General features: G+C 34.3%; 1 protein-coding gene and 1 long non-coding RNA gene across 2 annotated transcripts; one reads left to right on the forward strand and one right to left on the reverse strand.

Moving 5' to 3' along the window:
• Positions 1 to 933: 933 nt before the first annotated feature.
• LOC126892517 (uncharacterized) lies at positions 934 to 22,889 on the forward strand. The gene is made up of 3 exons (XM_050662075.1): positions 934 to 1,297; positions 1,358 to 1,469; positions 22,800 to 22,889. The coding sequence occupies exons 1-2, from the start codon at positions 942 to 944 to the stop codon at positions 1,401 to 1,403; spliced, it is 402 nt and encodes a 133-aa protein (XP_050518032.1). The 5' UTR covers positions 934 to 941; the 3' UTR covers positions 1,404 to 1,469; positions 22,800 to 22,889.
• Positions 11,887 to 22,335, reverse strand: LOC126892518 (uncharacterized). The gene is made up of 2 exons (XR_007700887.1): positions 21,900 to 22,335; positions 11,887 to 21,392 (listed from the first exon to the last, which is right to left on the reverse strand). It is a non-coding gene; the product is annotated as an uncharacterized LOC126892518 (long non-coding RNA).
• Positions 22,890 to 23,400: the final 511 nt, after the last annotated feature.

Below are 23,400 nucleotides of genomic sequence, written 5' to 3' on the forward strand. Positions count from 1 at the left end.
ATTGTCTAGGTTTTATGCTCAAAAGAAAACTTTGGTTTCATGTTAAATATAATTGTAAGTCATCATTCACATCCGCAGAGTCGAGTTCAAAGAAAAAAAGCATTATTGCTGACAGTAATGCGTTGCTAATAGGATTAACTTGTACAGATTACAGCTTCGAGTATCAAGCAAACATACTGAATAAATTTAAAAATGACCATATATCGACAGTCTGTAAGCAAGATTCCACTATTTTAAAATTTGGATATCTTCAGTTTCAAAAACACGGACCTACCCAGTGCGAACTAATTCGCCAAACAATGCGTCAGTTGGGCAGATTCTTACTTGAGGTGAAATCTTTACACTCGGACATTAAAGAGTTGGCGGATTGTCTTCTTCCAAATAACTTCGATGTTGTAATAAGTTCAGTAAAGCGTTTATGTGGTACTATCAACTCAAGTACAAACCGACCACAGTTTGAAATACCCTCATTAGCATTAAAGCTGGGTCATGCTTTAAAAAAATGCCTCAATATTCACAGAGGAGTAGCCCTAAGAAGTGGCGATTTAAGAAAAGATGAACTATACAGGTCATTTTTGCAGCTAATAGAAATGGAGTGGAGCAGCAAAATTTCATCTTGTGCTCTATCCACAATGCACAAAAAGAAATTTAACCATAAACAACTTTTGCCATTAACAGAGGACTTACTTATTTTAACAAAATTTTTGAATCAGGAAATTGAAAGATTAAAAAATAAATTATCACTGGATGTTGTGTATAAAACGTGGAGAGCTCTTGCCTCGTGCACTCTAGCCAGAATAATATTGTTCAATAAGAAACGGTCCGGAGAAGCTGCAAAAATGACCGTGGAACAATATGCCACACGACCAACTTTCAAAGAACAGGGAACCCAAGAACTCTTCGCGTCATTGTCGCCATTGGAGAATAATTTGGCTTCTACAATGGAGGTTGTCGATATAGAAGGAAAACGCGGACGACGAGTGCCTGTAATAATAACACCTGAACTTAAATCTGCCATCGATTTGTTAATAAAAACAAGATCTACAGTAAACATTTCAAAAAATAATCCATATATTTTTGCACCAGCTGAGAGCGAAATAGGGCATTTGCGAGGTCATGATTGTCTAAAATCCATGTGTAATGAAGTAAACTTACAACATCCAGAATATATAACAGGAACCAAACTAAGAAAATATATAGCCACTGTGTCGCAAATTTTCAATTTGGGTAAGAACGAAGCAGACTGGCTAGCAAGACACTTGGGACATGACATACGAGTTCATCGTGATTTTTATCGGTAAATAACATGGTTTGGCTTATAATTTTACAAACAATATTTCATATTTTCGTGTTTTAGGCTTCACGAGAACGCTGTAGAAGCAACAAAAATAAGTGCCTGTTAATCGCCATCGAGCATGGAGACGCTAACAAATATGCTGGCAAAAGTCTCAATGAAATAAATATAGAAGGTAAGTAAATTTTGTATATCATACAAATATTAATGTCCTAATCTTTTATCAATATTAATGTTGTATTTTGTTTTCGGTGCAAAATTTAATGTGCGTCAAAAATTTTTGCTAATGGGCACGTGATTGCTTGCGATTTAGACGCAAACTTTGTGATATACATAAAAATTTGCGCCAAAAACAAAATGCAACACAATTTTTTACCAGTGAGAACGCGGCTTCATATGCTTATACTATGGAACTGGAACCATTGGAATAAACTTAAAAGGGAATACATCACACACATTTCTTTCAACCCAAATTATGGATATTTTTTAAACGCTTTTCTTTATTTAATATATGTAACTTTAGAATTCCTTTTTGGGATTATACAGGCATTCTAGAATATTACAAGCGACTAAATTGCAGGTGTCACAGCGGATCTGTTGATCTTTATTAAATACTGATTCAGCAGCACCGTTGTGGTGCTTGCCGCTCAGCAGCTCGACGCTCGCCGCTTGTATCGTAGCCGAGGTCTTAGGCTTCGTAAGCTGGTAGGTCCTGGACTTGACGCACTTATGGGGTAGATCGCTGTTGTTTCTTGCTCCATGTCCATAGCTCAGGCAGTTGTATTGACGTCCTCTGTGGCAAGTTCGTCCTTCATTGTCTGTACGTACATGGCTGCGGGCCCTTGAACACGATTTTCTTCGTCTGTTCTTCCTTTGTCGAATGTGTAAAGAAGGAGACTTGTTTGTCTCGGAGGGCTTCCTGGACCTTTTTGTGGGCAGTTGCATTCTAGCAGAAGATCTTGGTGTTTACTGGGGGTTATTAGTATTGGGAGTAGAAGTGACTCGACTGCTAGCACTTGAATAGAAGCTTATTTTCATCATCGTACATAATATTACTTTAAAAAGTATATATTTCTACTAAAAGGGTAGTTCCCTGGGTTGGCTGTATACCATATAGTTAAACACACTCTAACCACTTCTATGTAATAGGTATATTTCAATAAAATCTTAAAAAATCACAATTAATTGAATAAAATATGTTCAAAGCATTTTCGGACCTATCAGTCCATCATCAGTGAATTTATATACTTGATAACTAGCCTCAGAACCAAACAATGGTTGTAACTATTCAATCCACATTATAATGTTGTAAAATTGAAAAGGCTAAACGTCGATGTTAATAGAAACCTCTGGAAACATGGTGAAACCCCAAACGAGAACTTTAACCAACCATCTTGGGCCAACAATGTCTGCAAAGTAAATTATACCTATTACATAGAAGTGGTTTTACTTCATGTTAGAGTTTGTTTATATATACATATATGTATTTCTGTTCTGCAAAAAGCTCCAGACAGGCCCGCATTTCAATAAAAAATATTCCTTGACATTTTCTTTTATCTGGCATTATTAATGCCAAAATTAAGAGTTTAATCACATCTTTTTTTGAGAGCACAGACAATAATAATAATACGTAATATATAATGCAATGTTTAAGTAAATAGAGTCAAGTAAAAATAATATATGTACTGTTGTGATCTTGATTATTGATATGAGATAATATTTTTATATGTCATTTAATTTAATCAATGCATTAATATTAATCTAATTAATTTACCAGATCACATATCAATATGTTTTCAATCTCAGGGCTTTTTATAAAATTAATTACTTACATACGTGGCTTCTAAATATTTCTTAATGGTTCCTAATCGGGATAGGAAAGAAAAGAGTAAAATAATAACACATATGGGTTACAATTGTAATCAAAATATTGTTTATTTTATTTAAATGGCAATCACTGCTTAATATTTGCTATATCTTATTATTCTTAAACATAACATTTACACATGGGAATCTTATTTCCTTTTGATTTCCAATTGAAAGTTTTTATTAACATTTAACTATTATGATTTATTAGCAACAATTCTATTTAAGTTTGATGAAGCTTTTCTGATATTATTGATTATGTTTCTTCACTTTTAAATGTGGTATTTACTACGAAAAACCCATACATTCATGTCCAAACAAATGAGACTGACCTTTTTCTGGTGCACTGAGAATGTCTTCACACAAGACCCGTTTCCTGCTATCCTTGGCTGCAATCAAAACCTCGTCCTGGCTTCCAGTAATGTTCTCCTCTGAAACTAGCTCGTATAGCTCTCGTTTCCTGCTTCTGTCGTGATGCTGTGTTCTACCTTTTTCGAAACTGCAATCAGCTACCGGGAACTCTTGGCTCAAGGAGGTTCTTTTACTCTCAACCTGGCCTACCTCTCGTTCTACGATAGATAATCCACACTCACGGAACTACACCGGCTTTCTCACTCTCCGTACACTACCGTCTACTACTCGACTTCACTTCTCGACAGCTCAAAACATTCTGATCTCTATTTGTCATTCATTCCCCTACTTTCTAAATATCCCTTCCAGATTCACAAATCAAACTTCCACCACCAACTCTCATTCGCAGTATTCCTCAAAACCAATTTTTAACTTTCTAAATATGCTTAATGGATTTCAAAGAAAATAGTTAATTCCCATTCTAAAATTACTTTCTACTATATACAAATTTTAATGACCTATTCTCTATTTCCACTTAGTCTTATTTAGCATCGGCTAATGATCGATCCTTCCGCGAACAACGATAATTACCTATTATCGATTTCACTTGAGTCTTATTTAATCACTTCTTAAAATTAAATATAACAATTTGTTGTATACAGGTTGTTCTAAATTTATATGCCCGTGGTTGAGAAAATTGAAAATATTTTATATTAAATTGAATTTTGTCTATAATTATCAAATTTTAATTTTCATATCAAATAGAAATATAACAAATCCCCGCCTTGTATTCGATAAAATTTATCTGCATTTTTAAATAAATTTTCTCGAGGCAAAACCAACTCCCTGTATATTTCCTTACTTTAATCTACGTCTTATATCCTAACTTACTATCTACTTCATGTAATTCTGTCTTTTATTCGTGATATTTGTATACATCGTGAATATTATAAATTCCTCGGATCTTTTCCGAGTTCCTATGCCTCAACTCATAACTATTTATCCCATTTTCATTATTCACGATATACGGGCCTTCGAAAACAGGCATCAACTTTGCGCAAATGCCCCCAGGAAGATTTGATACTCGTAATGCCCTCACGAGTACTTTTTCACCCTTTTGGAAAGTCACTGGTCTTCTTTTTCTATTTTGTTCCTGTCTTTGGATATATTTTTCGTTGCTTCGCCGTAATCTTCTCTGTACGGTTTCAATCACCTGTTGATATTCTTTTGGCTCTTGGTCTTCCCATGGCCTTATCGGCAGTACACCCTTCATGATGTATTCTGGGGTCTCTTTTGTTACTGTGCTCGGAATTGTATTTAGATACCTTTCTATTTCCGCCATTTTCCTGTCCCAGTGGCGATGTTGACCATCTGTTGCAATGCGGAGAAATTTCGTCACTTCCTGTATGAATCGTTCCGAAGGATTACTCTGTGGATGCCTGATGCTGACAAAATTTGTCTCTATTCCTCGTTCTCGAAGTTGTCCCTTGAAACGATCATTTCGGAAATACGTTGCATTGTCCAGTAGAATCTTTTTTGGTGTTCCTACTATGGCTATAAAATTGTCGATTTTTCTTAATATTTCTTCCCCCTTTGTGGTGCGGCAACTATATAATTTTACGTATTTTGAAAACACATCCACCATTACCAGAATATGTTTGTTCCTTTTAGTGGTCATAATTAGATCGCTTAACATATCTATTGCTACAATGTCTAGTTTGTTTCGGGCTTCAATATTTTTGGTAACATTTTCGTTTTTGAAATTCCGACTCTTATATTTTTGACATACATCGCACTTCTGGGTAATTTCCTTTGCAATGCGGTAATCCTGTCGGCTTATGTAATTTTCCCTAAAAACGAGCCAAACTTTTCTGCTACCGATATGCCCATTGTCCTCATGTAATTTCTTTATTATCTTTTCGGCCAATGTCTGTGTCACTAAATATAGTTCCTTTCCGTCTATTCTCTTAAAATATATGTTATTTTCTGCTTCCGCTCTTCTTTTCTCTCTTTCCTCTAGGTCTTCCTGGTTTGTCCTTATCTCATTTAACGAATATATCCCTTCTTCTTGTATTAATCTATTTAGTCCCACCTGTAGAGTAATTGTTTCCTTTTTTCCGGTGTCCTCATCCCGTGTTAGAGCGTCGGCTATTATGTTGTCTTTTCCTTTTATATATCGGAACTCAAAATCATACTCCTGTAATAATAGAATGCCTCTATGTATTCTATTATTTACTAATCTATTCTTCATGATATGTACTAAAGCTGCATGGTCTGTTTCGATTGTGAATTTTGCTCCCAATAAGTAAAACCTCAATTTGTTTACGCAATATAGTACACTGGCAAACTCCAATTCTGTAACACTATATTTTCTCTCATGTGTTTTAGTCACTCGAGATATAAAACATATCGGTACTTCTTGGTCGTTTTGTATTTGAGACAGAACTCCTGCAAATTTTTGTATGGACGCATCAGTTCGGAGTATAAAAGGTAAATTGTAAATGGGGTGGTATATTTTCGTTCCTTTTGAGAATTCTCGTTTTAATGTTTCGAAAGCTTCCTCCTGTTCTTCTTTCCAATTCCATTTTATTCCTTTTTTAAGCAATTTTATCAGAGGGATTTCCTTTTGGCTCAAATCGGGAATCAGCTTTTTAAAATAATTTATCGTGCCAAGAAAACCTCTCAATGTTTTCAAATTCGTTGGTCTTGGGTATTCATCTATGAGCTTGACTCTGTCTTCGGCTAATCTTACTGTTTTGGTGTCCAATTGAAAACCCAAATAAATGACTTCTTTTTGAAAAAATTGACATTTTTCAATGTTTAATTTCAATCCCGCTGTGTCCAATTCTTTCAGAATTATTTCTATGTGTTCCAGATGACTCTGAGTATCTTGTGAAAAAATTAATAAATCATCGATATAATGAACTATGAAATCTTCATGGCGATTCAAAATGGTATGTAGAGCTCGGACGAGTGCAGCACAAGCACTCTGCAATCCAAATGGCACTACCTTAAACCGGTAGACAATACCATCAATAGAAAAAGCGGTGTAGTTTCTACACTTTTCAGCTAACGGTATCAACCAAAAACTGTGTTTTAAGTCAATTTTCGAAAATATGTGTGACCCGGTGATTCTTCCAAAAATGGCCTCGATGTTTAGAGGTGATTCATATTGTGATACAGTGTGCTGGTTGATATTCCTGGCATCTAAACATAATCTCAATTCTCCATTGCTTTTCTTTACTATCACAATCGGGTTAACATACGGTGAATCACATCTTTCGATGATTTGATCTTCCAACATTTTATTTATTTCTTCTTTCACCTCTTGTCGATACTTGTATGGAATCGGGTAAGTCTTTGATCGAAAATTTCCCAAGTTTTTCACCTCAAATGAATGTTCGTACTTTTTCGCCACTCTGTTTTCCTCATTGATCAAATTTTCGTAGTTTCTTAACATCAACCGCAATTCTTTTTCTTTCCCTTCTCCACATATCAATTTTCTGTCTTTTTTTTCAGATTCTTCACACATGTTTACCGTGCATTCTGCATCCTCGTTTGCATATACCTCCTCTTCAAATACTACTGTTTCAATCATATTCTTTTCACTTTCATTTTTTAGCTTTATTTCTTCTTCTCCTGAGCTCGTCTCTTCTTTTGAGGAATCCCAGGTTTCCTTTGTTTCTGATACTCTCAAACTTTCTTCTTCTGGGCTCAACTCTTCTTTTGAGGAGCCACAGGTTTCATTTTCTTTTATCCTTTTCCGACCTTTTCTCCTTTTTTTTCTTTGTCCCTGCTTCGCTGCCAAATTCATTTCCACTGTTTGTTCTTTACCTGATTCGTCCGTATTTTGTTTCTCATGTTCCTTGTCCTGTTCTTTTTCTTTTTCTTCTGTTAGTTTCATCGTATTATTTTTAAAATCTATCACTACATGTTTTTCTGCCAATTCGTCAACTCCTACTATCATGTCATGTGACATATTTGGCATTATTACACATTGTAGTGCATACATATTCTTACCCAGTCGTACCATTACTCGTATGCCTTCATTTATAGTTGCCAATGTCCGTTTGTTTGCGCCCACTAAATTTACCCTAGGTATTTTGTAAATTAAATTTGTTAAGTTAACTTCTTCTATTAGTTTTCTGTTGACCAATGTTATTTCAGATCCAGTGTCTATTATAATTTTAATTGGTTTCTCGTTGATAAATCCATCCACAAATTTTAAATTAACTCCATTTTTCTTTTCGTTGTTTCCTGCCAATTTAATAAACTCCTTGGGGTGACAAAAGATTCCTGTTTGATTTTTGGTTTTTAGTGAGCGCCGTCGTGAAAAAACGCCGGTTGCTCATCGTTGTTTATATTTTCGTCATACTGTCTCTCTCCGTCATATTCATCTGTCTGGGTATTATTTACTTCTCTTCTATTTTCTCTTGGTCTGTCGGATCTGTTTCGGTTTTCTCGATATCCCTGTTCATTTTGTCTACCATTATTTCTGTTTTCTTGATTTGAGCGTGTGGTGTTTCTATTCTGGTATTCTCGATTTATATCCTCATTCCATTGCCTATTTCTTTGTTCATAATTTCCTCTTCCGTTGTCTCTATTTTCGTTTTCCCTTCTGGGATTAAAATCTCGTCTTGTATAGTCCCTCCTATTTTGATTTCTATCTCTGTAATCTTGTGTTTCTCGGGGCCTGTAATCTTCTCGCGACCTTCTTGATTTTCTTTCTCTTAGACGTGATTCTCTTATTTGTAGGAATTGGCATAAACTATCTATGTCTTTGTAATTTTGCAATGTGATATGGTCTTCCAGCGTTTCCTCGAAATGTCTTGCAATCAGTTCGACTAATTGTTCCGATGAGTAATTATATTGTAAATGTTTTGCATTATTGTAAATTTGCAAAGCATATGTCCTTTCTGATACACCCATCCTATCATTGTATTTCCCATTTTGCAATTCCTTGTTAATTTCCAATTGTTGGACCTTTCCCCAGAAATAATTCAAAAATTTTTGTTCAAATTGTTGCCAATTGCCGAATTCTTCTTCTTTGCTATCGAACCATAGGCTTGCTTCATATTTGAGATGGTTTCTGATAGTTTCTTTTGCTGTTTCGAAATTTCCGATGTGCTGTATTTTCTTTTTCAGGCTATTTATGAACGGCACTGGGTGCAATCTTCTTACATCCCCGCCAAACCTTATCTTCACGTCATCTGTGCTATGTATAACCATTTCTCTTCTTTCTCCGACATTCTGTTGCGTCCTGTTTTCGGTGACTTGTTTTTCTATTTCTGTGATTCTTTTTTCCACTTCTTCTCTGTCTACTTGAATAGCATTTTCCAACTTATTTTCCAAATTTTCTATTTCCTTTTTCTGGCAATTCGTTACCTCCTTTATTTTGATTTTGATTTCTTTAATCTCTAACTCCTGTTTCTCGCTCTTTTCTGCAATCTCTTCTATTTTTTTAACCATTTCCTTCTTAATACTCTCTATATTTCTGTTGTTTTCTTCTATGGCTTGTTTTGTTTCCTGTTGATTGTCATCCATTTTTTTCTGTGTTTCATCCATTTTTTGATCCACTTTATCCATTTTTTTTTGTGATTCATCCATTTTCTTTGATGTTTCTTCCTGATTTTTATCCATTGTCCTTTTTGCTTCATCCATTTTTTGTGACTGGAGTTGCATCAGTTGTAATAGTTTATCTATTCCTGATAATTCTTGCTGTTCTGATGCCATGATTGTCGTGTCTAAGATATCTTCTTGGTCTGAATGTTCTTTTTGTTTTTTGTTGTCTTTGCTTTGGCTTCTTGTCACAGACATTTGTTTTCAAGAAGTACTGTCCCCGCCAAATATGAAATTTTACTAGTATGTTACCAAGACGACTTTTTCTCACCCAAATATTATAAATTGTCAATAAATATATCAAATGTAAATATCGTAAAAATAAAATATTAAATCAGTTATGTAAAATTTGTACCTAAAGAGATCTAAAATTTTATGTTATCAAATGTAAGTATCTCACTTTTTACCACAGGCATATAAATTTTCAAATACCGGCTTTACTCTTTCTATCCTTCAAATTTGCCACTAGAAATACTTTACAATGCCCTCCACGTTGGACGACAGTTGTTGTGATCTTGATTATTGATATGAGATAATATTTTTATATGTCATTTAATTTAATCAATGCATTAATAATAATCTAATTAATTTACCAGATCACATATCAATATGTTTTCAATCTCAGGGCTTTTTATAAAATTAATTACTTACATACGTGGCTTCTAAATATTTCTTAATGGTTCCTAATCGGGATAGGAAAGAAAAGAGTAAAATAATAACACATATGGGTTACAATTGTAATCAAAATATTGTTTATTTTATTTAAATGGCAATCACTGCTTAATATTTGCTATATCTTATTATTCTTAAACATAACATTTACACATGGGAATCTTATTTCCTTTTGATTTCCAATTGAAAGTTTTTATTAACATTTAACTATTATGATTTATTAGCAACAATTCTATTTAAGTTTGATGAAGCTTTTCTGATATTATTGATTATGTTTCTTCACTTTTAAATGTGGTATTTACTACGAAAAACCCATACATTCATGTCCAAACAAATGAGACTGACCTTTTTCTGGTGCACTGAGAATGTCTTCACACAAGACCCGTTTCCTGCTATCCTTGGCTGCAATCAAAACCTCGTCCTGGCTTCCAGTAATGTTCTCCTCTGAAACTAGCTCGTATAGCTCTCGTTTCCTGCTTCTGTCGTGATGCTGTGTTCTACCTTTTTCGAAACTGCAATCAGCTACCGGGAACTCTTGGCTCAAGGAGGTTCTTTTACTCTCAACCTGGCCTACCTCTCGTTCTACGATAGATAATCCACACTCACGGAACTACACCGGCTTTCTCACTCTCCGTACACTACCGTCTACTACTCGACTTCACTTCTCGACAGCTCAAAACATTCTGATCTCTATTTGTCATTCATTCCCCTACTTTCTAAATATCCCTTCCAGATTCACAAATCAAACTTCCACCACCAACTCTCATTCGCAGTATTCCTCAAAACCAATTTTTAACTTTCTAAATATGCTTAATGGATTTCAAAGAAAATAGTTAATTCCCATTCTAAAATTACTTTCTACTATATACAAATTTTAATGACCTATTCTCTGTTTCCACTTAGTCTTATTTAGCATCGGCTAATGATCGATCCTTCCGCGAACAACGATAATTACCTATTATCGATTTCACTTGAGTCTTATTTAATCACTTCTTAAAATTAAATATAACAATTTGTTGTATACAGGTTGTTCTAAATTTATATGCCCGTGGTTGAGAAAATTGAAAATATTTTATATTAAATTGAATTTTGTCTATAATTATCAAATTTTAATTTTCATATCAAATAGAAATATAACAGTACCTACATATTATTTCAAGAAGTACTTTTTTGTGAGGTCTATATACTATCAACTAAAAAAAATAAAAAAGGTATTTATGTGAAGAATAAACGATATTTTCTTATTAGTGTATTAGTTTTATTAGTGGGAAAACTGAAATGCAACGATGGAAAGTTTTTGATATTCTACACTTCTTAAAATTTGTATATTGCTCACTCAGTTCAGCTATTGAAGCTAATGAAGAGTTTTGATATTTTTAAACTCCTAATTTTTGCTGCAAGTTTGATTTGTTTTCCCATTTTAACCCGGCACCTGCCACGTGGGGTGCTACCAGCACCCCATAACACATTTTTATCAAATATTTGGTATTTCAAGTTTGGTAACCAAGCTGTGCGTTACAGCGTCAAGCTGTAACAAAAATGAACTTCTGTTGGAGTGATATACTCCAACAGAAGTAATGAAAAAAAAAATGAAAAAACTAATGGGACATAGATGTAGAGAGATGGGCTGTAAAGAAGGGGTGAAGTGGCTTCTACGTTGAGAAGCCGCAATAGGAAAAATACTACTAAAGTGCAGTTGTACTGAAGAAAGGGGGATTAGAAGGGATAGAAGTAAAGTGGGAAGAGACAGAGGCAAACTGAATAGAGTTGGCTAGCTATAGATGCAAGAGAGCAACTTGACACTCAAGGATGGATACGGCTCGTTTGCATGCCTGTCGAAGAACAGTAGCTCTATATAGATAGTAATGATGACTAGAAGATGAAATAATAAAATAAGAATAATGTACTGAAAATGAATGGAGATGAATAATGACTAAAAACGAACAAAATAAATAAAACTAACTAATCATGGGCGCCATGAAAATGATCTTCGATCATTTTCCCAGGTATCTTACACTGCTGTCAAATATTAAATATATCAAACCTGTAATAATGAACATAAAGGAATAATAAAATAATTGATATACAAAATAAATACATATTTATTAAAAATAACTACTAGATTTTTGACAATCTCTGAGTTACACAAAGTGTATATCATGTGACTCTAAAATGACATAAGTTATACAAAAAGTTATCTCTAAGATAACAACAATAATGTTATCTGTTACAAAATTACAGGTATAAGTACCTCTCACTAACATATAGGGTACAAAATTACATAAGTCTTCTACCAAATGGTTATAGTACGCCCGCTACGTACAACTAAAGGAAACTGACAAAGATGAAAATACTACAAAGAAATAGGCCCAAGCCTCACTAAGGGAAAATACAATAATGAATAAATAAAGTTAAATATACAGTTGACTAAAGTAGAAATGAAGTTGAGATAAATACCGACGATGACCTAAATTAACCGAACAAATGGAATAAAGCGAATAACAGTAAAATATTTGGGAAACAAGCTAGTAATATTAAAAAATAAATTTACCCGAATTACATAAACCAATATCAAAGCAATAATAAAGTATTAAAAACCTAATTTTCTCTAGGCTTATTCCTGTGCACAAGAAGTTACCGTAGATACAAAGTTTGGGAACCAAATAATCTAATATACAAATATGTCAAAAAAAACCAGAGGTAACCTAAATCTGGAAAAAAACATAGTGTATTTAACAGATAGTCTGTAATATAAAAAAACCCATAGTTACTAAAACACCTCACTAAATGTTCCCAAACGAGGTTGCGGTTGCATCCTAGAAAATGATGCACCAGGATGGTGCGACCCCATGACTCCTGTAGGCCCAGGTGCCAAGACGAAAATTGAGCTGGAACGCTCCCATAGCTTGTTCCCAAATCGACATACTCCCATGATGACTTGACTGTGGCTGTAGTGGTTTCTCTAGGTGGTCAAATAAGGTCTATGACTTCATAGTAGGGTTTCTCCCAAATGGCTAAAAAACATTCCCAGTTTTATTTCTCATTTTAAACATGAGCAAAAAGTAAAGGGAAGAAGAAATAATTGAGGAACTTTTTAGAAGCAACAGTATAGAAAAACCGACCATTAAAACTGGAACAAAAACCAATCTCAGGTAACCTTGAACTGTTTTGAGTGTGAATACATGGACAAATGACATTGAAATGATTTATTTGAGGAAATATCTGTAAAAATATATTGAATTTATAAAATATTGGATGTTGAATAATTTAAAACCTACAGAGAAATGGTAATTATTTTCAATATTAATTTGAGGACTTCAAAAATGTTTGGTTATGTAAAACCAAAAACCACATTAATATAAAAGATCGATATAAAGATAATATAAAGATCGAAATAATCTACATCCTTCCCTTAATAGATTGACTAAGAAAGTTTAAAAATGAACCAAGTATATCTAATGTTCCATAACAAAAACCAAGGCTATACATAAAAAAAATTATTATGAAAAAGTAGATCTCACCGAATGATTCCTATTTAGACTCCAACAGGAGTTGTCACCCACATGTCTCCTCACTCCAGACAATCCTTGGTGGTAACTTTTTACTTTACTTTAAATTGCTTGATGTTATAAAATAAGTTGGATGAAATCATCCGCCATTCTATATGGTACCTCTATTCGACACAACAGCCAACAGTCAAGTAAAGAACGAGAGGCGCTTCTCCGCCAAGGTAAACGTCTAATTCTCTCAGAACCCGAATCATTCTCGATAGGTGGAGTACGTTCCATCACCGAGGTATGACGTCACCCCAGTAGTCCTATACGAGAAATTAGAGAATTTAAATGGAGACCGAGGAAAAATAATTATAATAATAATTAAAGAGCTAATTTCGTAACGTGACCGTTACAATCCCCTTCTACTCGGGAAAAAAAATTTATCCATAAAATTTTTTTTCTAAACTTCAAAATATTAACGACTAAATTTACAATAGTCTAACAATCCACGTTGATTCGCAAGATTACTTCTAAATATAAACTAATGATCAAGGAAAAATAAATATATGACTCAAATTCATACTAAAATGTTACTATGTTACTCTCTGTTACCAATATTAATATTGCTTCAAAAACCAAACAAACTAAATATTGTACTAAAGTTCATAATAATAACTAAGTGTCGAATTGGGCACTAAAACCAAAATTGAGCTATCCATGGACATCAGATTTATAAAGGATATATCCAAGGACGGAACAACCAGGAAAAGGTGTGAGCCAATTCGAACCATATCAAAAGCAAATGCACCCAAGTGAATAAAAAAAAATCAGTAACTAAAATAAGTAAAGAATTGAACACTTAATCCAAAATTGAACTAACAATGGACACCAGATTCATAATAGTATATCCAGAGAAGAACAATCAGGAAGATTTATGGAACAACTCTCACTAATGCCAAATAATACCAATAATAAACATACCAAAGGAATCCAAAACTCAATAACCAAAATAGATGTGGAATCGGACATTTAATCCAAAGTCGAACTATCAGTGGACACCAGATTCATAAAAGGTATATCCAAAGAAGAACGACCAGGCAAATTTATGGACCAATTCACACCAATACTAAACCACATAAACAGATCAGGTCTACGTACACCCACATCCGGTAATACGAACCTATCCAACCAAATACACAAAATAAATGAAGAATCGGACACTTATCCAGAATCGGACTATCAATGGACACCAGATTTATATAGGAGTATATCCAAAGAAGAACGATCAGGCAAATTTATGGCAGTGGCGGATCCAAGGGGGGGCGATGGGGGCGATCGGCCCCCCCTCTCAAACCAAGTGATTTAACTTTTTTTTCCAAACAGATAATTAGACATTTTTTATAATAGATTTTATAATATTGACTAAGATATATGTATTAATTACATATATCTATATAAATAAAAATCAAACAGATGAAATAGATATAAATATATAAATATATATACCTATAAATATAAATTTTATATTATATGAATTATAAATAAATTTTATTAGTACAGGACAAAACGTTCAGTTCAGTCGAAAGCCGGAGTGGAGGATGGACAGCAATGTTCACCTCAAACATCGGCCCAAACAAAGACTGGACACGGATCACCTCAGAGAAATCGACCAAAACGCCTCAGACCCTGTGGTGCCGAGGTAAAAAAAGGAGGAAGGCCAGGAAGATACCTACGAGCCTACGGGAGCCACCCATACCTCTCCAGCCCCTCCCAAAACAAAGGTGAAGGTGCTCGCATCAGAGTCTCTGACAATAGTTCCGTCGCTATCATAGATTAGGTAAACCCGTAAGGCAAGGTCACTCGGTCACTGCTGACCGGGAAGACCTTATCAAACGCAGCCTGATGGAGGAATTGGACAGAGCAATCTTGTCCAACTCCAACAGTCAAGCAAAAGCCACACGTTTAAATCGTGGACCTATTCTGGTGAGATCATCAGAGTAGTATGTGGTGACGACTGAGTGGCTGGAAAAGGTTATAGATGACTTCAAACCGTGGGAGGAAGCGTCACTAGCTGTTATAAGTCAGGATAAGCTCCGGAAGCTTACCAAAGCCTCTCTATGGATCTCGGGGGATGTTACTACCACCTCCGATTTCCCAGAAAGAGTGCTGCAGAGGCTAACGGCGTAAAGTCCAGACATGTCAGTTACGAGACAGTGCACCTTCCACCACTAGGTAAAGACTGATCCAAACGGACGCCTGTTCGTCTTTGGAATCGGAGACGAGGGCATGGCTGTCGTTAAGAAAAGCCCAATGAGGCTGAGCTACGCGTCCAAGGGAACCTACTCAGCAGCCGGAGACGGTCACTGAGACTGAGACACCCATGGTCCACAGCAGGACGACGACCCTCAGATGGTGGTCGACGAACCCTGCAGAGGAAGCGCAAAGTGACTAAGGTTGCCGCCTCCTCAATCGAGGAGGAAATGAACGCCTAAAAGAATTAGTACGACACCTTCACCATGGCCAAGGACATCGGGAAAAAAGTACAATATTTTAATTAGAAGGATGTAATTGAACATTAAAACAAATTTTTTAATTCCAAACAACTTTTCTTAATAACAATTTTCGATATTCCACCTGTTTCGAGACACCTGTTCGTCTTTGGAATCGTAGACGAGGACATGGCTGTCGTTAAGAAAAGACCAATGAGGCTGAGCTACGCGTCCAAGGGAACCTACTCGGCAGCCGGAGACGGTCACTAAGACTGAGACACCCATGGTCCACAGCAGGACGACGACCCTCAGATGGTGGTCGACGAACCCTGCAGAGGAAGCGCAAAGTGACTAAGGTTGTCGCCTCCTCAATCGAGGAGGAAATGAACGCCTAAAAGAATTAGTACGACACCTTCGCCATGGCCAAGGACATCGGGAAAAAAGTAATTATTATTCAATGCAATCTCCAACACAAAAAGGTGGCAACGACGACAATCTGCCGTGACCTGGATGTAACGGAGAATGCAATAGCATTAATCCGAGAACCTTGGATAACTAAGACCAAAATAACTGGTTTTATCAGTCTAAATGGTCAAATCTTCAGCTTAAAAAACAACCAACAACCGAGAACAGCAATATATGTTCCCAGAAAAATCAAAGCCTCCCCCTCGTGAAGCTTTGCACCTCAGACATAACTGCGGTTAAAGTAAAATTGCCATGGTCAAAAGGCAAAAATAGAGTTAATACTAGCATCGGTTTACCTACCCTCAGTTGCAGTCACCGTACCACCAACAAAGGAGATGGAAGATCTGGTAGACCATTGTCTCAGCCAGAAGGTAGAACTTATGACCAGGAAAAACCTACGCTTGACAGTTGGTTTTTTAACTGGCCATTGTCAAGTAAGAAAACACCTTCACACACTGGGGCTAGGAGACACACCTCTATGCAGGAGGTGTGAACGAGATGACGAAACTGTCGAGCATGTTCTATATTCTATATGAATGGCTGGAGTTTTCGTCAATACGAGAGTATGCGTTCGGCGACCTTTGTCCTACACGTGCCGACATAGGGGAGATGTTCCCTGGTTATTTGTCCACCTTCCTGGAAATGGTAGGATGAACAATGAGCTAAGGACGACAGCCCCCTGGGAGGATGCACAATGGGTCAATTGTGGCCTAAGTGCTGTGGGACTTGACTCACCCTTCGTACTCTAAAGATACAGAGATAGTACGGGACTTTTCCGGTGGGTCGGTAGGCTAAAAAAGGCCGGCGTAGTAGAAAACTATCTAAAGATTTAGCCGATCGGCCCCCCCTCTTAACACTTCTGGATCCGCCGCTGATTTATGGACCAATTCTTACTAATACTAAATAAACTAAATTATTGGATCCAATGGTAACTAATACTGAACAAAATAAATAAATTAGGTCTACATACACCCTCATCCGGTAATATGAACCTATCCAAACTAAGTAATCAAAATAAGTCAGAATAAATATTGCCAACAGACTAAGTAACAGAGATGTAACCTAACTAAATCAAAAGTAAGATAAATACCTAAAGTGTATTGACTAAGATATTCTAGAAACTACATAAACTTAATTCGTGCTGGTATTCGCGAACTATAGCATGTTGCTACAACAGATGTATGAGAATAACCAGACTCAGATAAGGTACTAATATAAGAATAAGTAAGAAAGAAAACAGAATGAATGGTGAACTTACAAGGTCTATGGCACTATGATAAATAATAGGAAGAAAAAAAAATATGTGATAGGTGATAGGAAAAAAAAATAGGATAAGTGATAAGAAAAAAAAATTGATGAGAACGAGCAACAAGTTTTAAATAAAACTGCAGATTCATGCGTTCTCACATACATGGAATTATTCAGGAAATGTTCCAAAATCTAAATAACAAAACTAATGCCTAAGGAAAGAAATGGGAATATACTCAAATGAACAACTCATTTGTCTAAACACCTCAAATACTAAATTAAGGGATCTACGATGTATAGGGATAGTCAACAAACAGACATACTATGAAGTACGAGACGTAATATCAACTAAACACTTCCCTATCAAAGGGTAAAAATGTAACTGGAATAATTGGACTAACACTAGAATGATTAGGACCTGTTGCAGACATTTCCTGACCAGAAATATTATGATAAATAAACATCTGCATACTCAGCCATGAAAGACATAGATTACGAAATTTAATCGAACAGCACTGGCCAGTTACCGAACAACAACTTCGAACCCACGCATTCACAAATCAGAGTATCAACAGACCAATTCATAAGTAGAAATATGGAAGACTCAAGAATTCACATATACATCAACATTCCAAACTAATTCCAGAATCATACTGTGTAGGAACTAAGGATCTGAATTATTATAAAGCATTTAAGATATTGGAGACAAATGTCAATAGAGTAACCCAATACCAAATTAAAAAATACACCATCTTTCCAAAATGGCAAATCCAATAACAAGATATAAAAATAATAAAAAATTAGTAAGTAATCAAATATTCAAAATGATATAACCTGAGATATGGTAGTTAACATAGTTCCATCATAATATCCATTATTAAACAAGAGTACTTGTATGAGCTTACCTATCCCAATATATACCTAAATATCATAATAATCAACAACCCTTCTAACTTAGGGGTTAGGTGTGCAAAAACTAGACAAAAATACAAGTGAAGTTTTTATTAATTGGATAATCCTACTGACAGGATTAGCAATTAATAATATTGACTCATAATAATAATTAAAATACATCATGTATAATACCAAAAAAAAATAAACTCATACATAAAGTACTACATAATACTTAAACCAATAAGTAATAAATTCATAAATAAAGTCATCAACAACAAAGCCAAAGATGAAATCAAGCAATGTATGTAGGTACCTGCATTATCAGATGGTAAAAAAAAATCAGACTAAAATTTCTAACCATACTAACGATTGAGCTAAGCTAAAGACAAACAGAAGAAGAGATTAGCTTGAACGACACCGTTAAGTTAATCTTCCTCTGAGGATTGTTCTAAACTTAATAGAAAAATAGTATCAATGTTTCCTAACTAATAAAGAATTTATATTTGAATCTCAACCTAAAGTATCTGATTTATAAAAGCATTAAGTACATTATGGTACCCACATTGATATAATATTATTATCAACAATAATAAAACTAGAAACTGAGATGGATAATGGAACTACTTTACTATACAATAATTATAATTGTTATGTTTAACACTACCAATTAAAGAAAAATAATTTGGATGACCATCTGTAATCATCCGAACCATACGAATTCAACGTATCATGTATAGAAGCTAATGTTCTGGACTGATATTGCTTTGTGGTGTGTGCCTGTCTTACCAAACAACCCAAATATCAAAAATAACAAATATAAAATATAATCTAAAGTTTGTAAGACAAATATACATATGGAGAAAATATTAGTGACACACCAACAAATCAATAATGCCAGCAAAATATATAAATAATCAAATCAATAGCGTAAATAAAATACCTAAATACTGAAAATGATTTCTAGTTATGTATAAAATATAACCATACTAGAAAAAAATGTATGCATATATTCAACGATTAATTGTACACGCAAACGTACTACCATTGGTAGAAGGAATAAAAATTTAACTAATAGAACATAATGTTAGTTATGTATACTCAATCTAAATACATAAATAAGTTTCCAATAAAAATACAAAATTCAAACTAAAATATGAGCTGTACCACTAAAACTAAAAATGAGGTATCGAAATAAACTAATCAAAACCAAAAGCAGCATAAGTCTACCTGTTTAGTATTAATAAAAATAAAAAGACCAAAAATAAATCAGAAGTAACATGTATACAAAGATATCAAAAAGTTAATAAAACAGAAAATTCCAATAAAAGAAAATTGAACTAAAAGAACTACTGTCTTAGAACCATAAAACGGTTGGCACCACGCATTGGGCAGCCAGTGTAACAAAAGGAAGAAAACTTCTGTTGGAGTGAAAGTAAAAAGAAAGATATACTCCAACAGAAGTAAGGAAAAAAAATGTTTACCAACAATAAATGTAATAATGCCAGTGTAACAAAAATAAGAAAACTTCTGTTGGAGTGAAAGTAAAAAGAAAGATATAGGTACTCCAACAGAAGTAAGGAAAAAAAAAGACTAAGTAACTAAATAGTTGGGATGAAAAGAGAAAGGTGAAGTGGCTTCTACGTTGAGAAGCCGCAATAGGAAAAATACTACTAAAGTGCAGTTGTACTGAAGAAAGGGGGATTAGAAGGGATAGAAGTAAAGTGGGAAGAGACAGAGGCAAACTGAATAGAGTTGGCTAGCTATAGATGCAAGAGAGCAACTTGACACTCAAGGATGGATACGGCTCGTTTGCATGCCTGTCGAAGAACAGTAGCTCTATATAGATAGTAATGATGACTAGAAGATGAAATAATAAAATAAGAATAATGTACTGAAAATGAATGGAGGTGAATAATGACTAAAAACGAACAAAATAAATAAAACTAACTAATCATGGGCGCCATGAAAATGATCTTCGATCATTTTCCCAGGTATCTTACACTGCTGTCAAATATTAAATATATCAAACCTGTAATAATGAACATAAAGGAATAATAAAATAATTGATATACAAAATAAATACATATTTATTAAAAATAACTACTAGATTTTTGACAATCTCTGAGTTACACAAAGTGTATATCATGTGACTCTAAAATGACATAAGTTATACAAAAAGTTATCTCTAAGATAACAACAATAATGTTATCTGTTACAAAATTACAGGTATAAGTACCTCTCACTAACATATAGGGTACAAAATTACATAAGTCTTCTACCAAATGGTTATAGTACGCCCGCTACGTACAACTAAAGGAAACTGACAAAGATGAAAATACTACAAAGAAATAGGCCCAAGCCTCACTAAGGGAAAATACAATAATGAATAAATAAAGTTAAATATACAGTTGACTAAAGTAGAAATGAAGTTGAGATAAATACCGACGATGACCTAAATTAACCGAACAAATGGAATAAAGCGAATAACAGTAAAATATTTGGGAAACAAGCTAGTAATATTAAAAAATAAATTTACCCGAATTACATAAACCAATATCAAAGCAATAATAAAGTATTAAAAACCTAATTTTCTCTAGGCTTATTCCTGTGCACAAGAAGTTACCGTAGATACAAAGTTTGGGAACCAAATAATCTAATATACAAATATGTCAAAAAAAACCAGAGGTAACCTAAATCTGGAAAAAAAACATAGTGTATTTAACAGATAGTCTGTAATATAAAAAAACCCATAGTTACTAAAACACCTCACTAAATGTTCCCAAACGAGGTTGCGGTTGCATCCTAGAAAATGATGCACCAGGATGGTGCGACCCCATGACTCCTGTAGGCCCAGGTGCCAAGACGAAAATTGAGCTGGAACGCTCCCATAGCTTGTTCCCAAATCGACATACTCCCATGATGACTTGACTGTGGCTGTAGTGGTTTCTCTAGGTGGTCAAATAAGGTCTATGACTTCATAGTAGGGTTTCTCCCAAATGGCTAAAAAACATTCCCAGTTTTATTTCTCATTTTAAACATGAGCAAAAAGTAAAGGGAAGAAGAAATAATTGAGGAACTTTTTAGAAGCAACAGTATAGAAAAACCGACCATTAAAACTGGAACAAAAACCAATCTCAGGTAACCTTGAACTGTTTTGAGTGTGAATACATGGACAAATGACATTGAAATGATTTATTTGAGGAAATATCTGTAAAAATATATTGAATTTATAAAATATTGGATGTTGAATAATTTAAAACCTACAGAGAAATGGTAATTATTTTCAATATTAATTTGAGGACTTCAAAAATGTTTGGTTATGTAAAACCAAAAACCACATTAATATAAAAGATCGATATAAAGATAATATAAAGATCGAAATAATCTACATCTTTCCCTTAATAGATTGACTAAGAAAGTTTAAAAATGAACCAAGTATATCTAATGTTCCATAACAAAAACCAAGGCTATACATAAAAAAAATTATTATGAAAAAGTAGATCTCACCGAATGATTCCTATTTAGACTCCAACAGGAGTTGTCACCCACATGTCTCCTCACTCCAGACAATCCTTGGTGGTAACTTTTTACTTTACTTTAAATTGCTTGATGTTATAAAATAAGTTGGATGAAATCATCCGCCATTCTATATGGTACCTCTATTCGACACAACAGCCAACAGTCAAGTAAAGAACGAGAGGCGCTTCTCCGCCAAGGTAAACGTCAAATTCTCTCAGAACCCGAATCATTCTCGATAGGTGGAGTACGTTCCATCACCGAGGTATGACGTCACCCCAGTAGTCCTATACGAGAAATTAGAGAATTTAAATGGAGACCGAGGAAAAATAATTATAATAATAATTAAAGAGCTAATTTCGTAACGTGACCGTTACAGTAGCTTTCTATAATATTATATAGCATAGATGTGTTAGTGTTTGAAGAATTGGGGTGTCATCATCTGGTACTTTAAGTTTTATTTTTTTTTGTATTTTTGATAAACAGGTCAAATTTACATTTTTTATTGAAATAACTTATTTAAATTATTAATATAGACTCTATACTCACTAAATCTTAATTTTTTTAGATATTTTACTTGACTTCATTTATTATGGCTTGGTACTTGCTAATTTGCTTATAACATCCCTTTCATTTTATTTTTTAACTTTTATAACATATTAGTGGCTAATAAGTTAATAAAACATGTTTTTTTTTATATTCTTGTGTTACTCAACACATTATTTTGTTTTTTAAACAAGTAGATCACAGAAAATTTTTAAGGGGTGCTGTGGCAGTTGGCGCCTTGCAAAGCCGCGTGGCAGGTGCCGGGTTAACATAAAAATTGCGCTATTCAGTGACAGATATTGAAAGCTGTTTTTATTTAAACGTCTAACGTCCTATTTATCTTAGATTTACCTTGTTTGGAAGAGGAATCCGAAGAAGTGGCATTACCAGCCGATGCCGGCGAAGGGATCAATAACACTGACGACACATCTAGTGATGATGAAAGTAAGACTTTACAATTTCATCCGTGTTTCTAATTAATTGTTTTTTCTTATTACCTTTTAGTTCCATTATCGAACATTAAAGAGCAGGTGTTCATGAATCAAGGAAAGAGAAAATCATCGGCAACATAAGAGGTATGAGTGATAAGAATTAAAAATAATAACAATAAATTAAATAAAATTGTAGGAACTAATTTCGACAAAAAAAGAAACACAAGTCAAAAAGAGAAAAAAGGAAAAGCAGTCGGCAAAAACACTTAAAACAACTCAAAAAACCCCATGGACGTCCGAAGAAATAAAATCCGTAATGACTTTCTTTAAATTTGATTTAAAGAAGGAACTACTACCAGGAAAACAAAAATGTGAAGAGTGCAAATCAAAATACCCAGTATTGGAAAGGAGAAAATGGACGGATATAAAGTTTTATTTGAAAAACTATTACAGCCGCAATAAGCGACTAATAAATAATAATGATAATAAATTACCAATATAGATTTTATACAAAT

The sequence above is a fragment of the Diabrotica virgifera genome, chromosome 9 (genome assembly GCF_917563875.1).
Source record: "Diabrotica virgifera virgifera chromosome 9, PGI_DIABVI_V3a".
NCBI classification, from domain to species: Eukaryota; Metazoa; Arthropoda; class Insecta; order Coleoptera; family Chrysomelidae; genus Diabrotica; species Diabrotica virgifera.

What these genes read in the sequence shown, in the direction of transcription:
- LOC126892517 (XM_050662075.1), top strand. Translation starts at nt 942, where the DNA reads ATGGAGGTTGTCGATATAGAAGGAAAACGCGGACGACGAGTGCCTGTA. An exon ending in GTTCATCGTGATTTTTATCG is followed by an intron (nt 1,298 to 1,357) that starts GTAAATAACATG and finishes TTCGTGTTTTAG; the next exon opens with GCTTCACGAGAACGCTGTAG.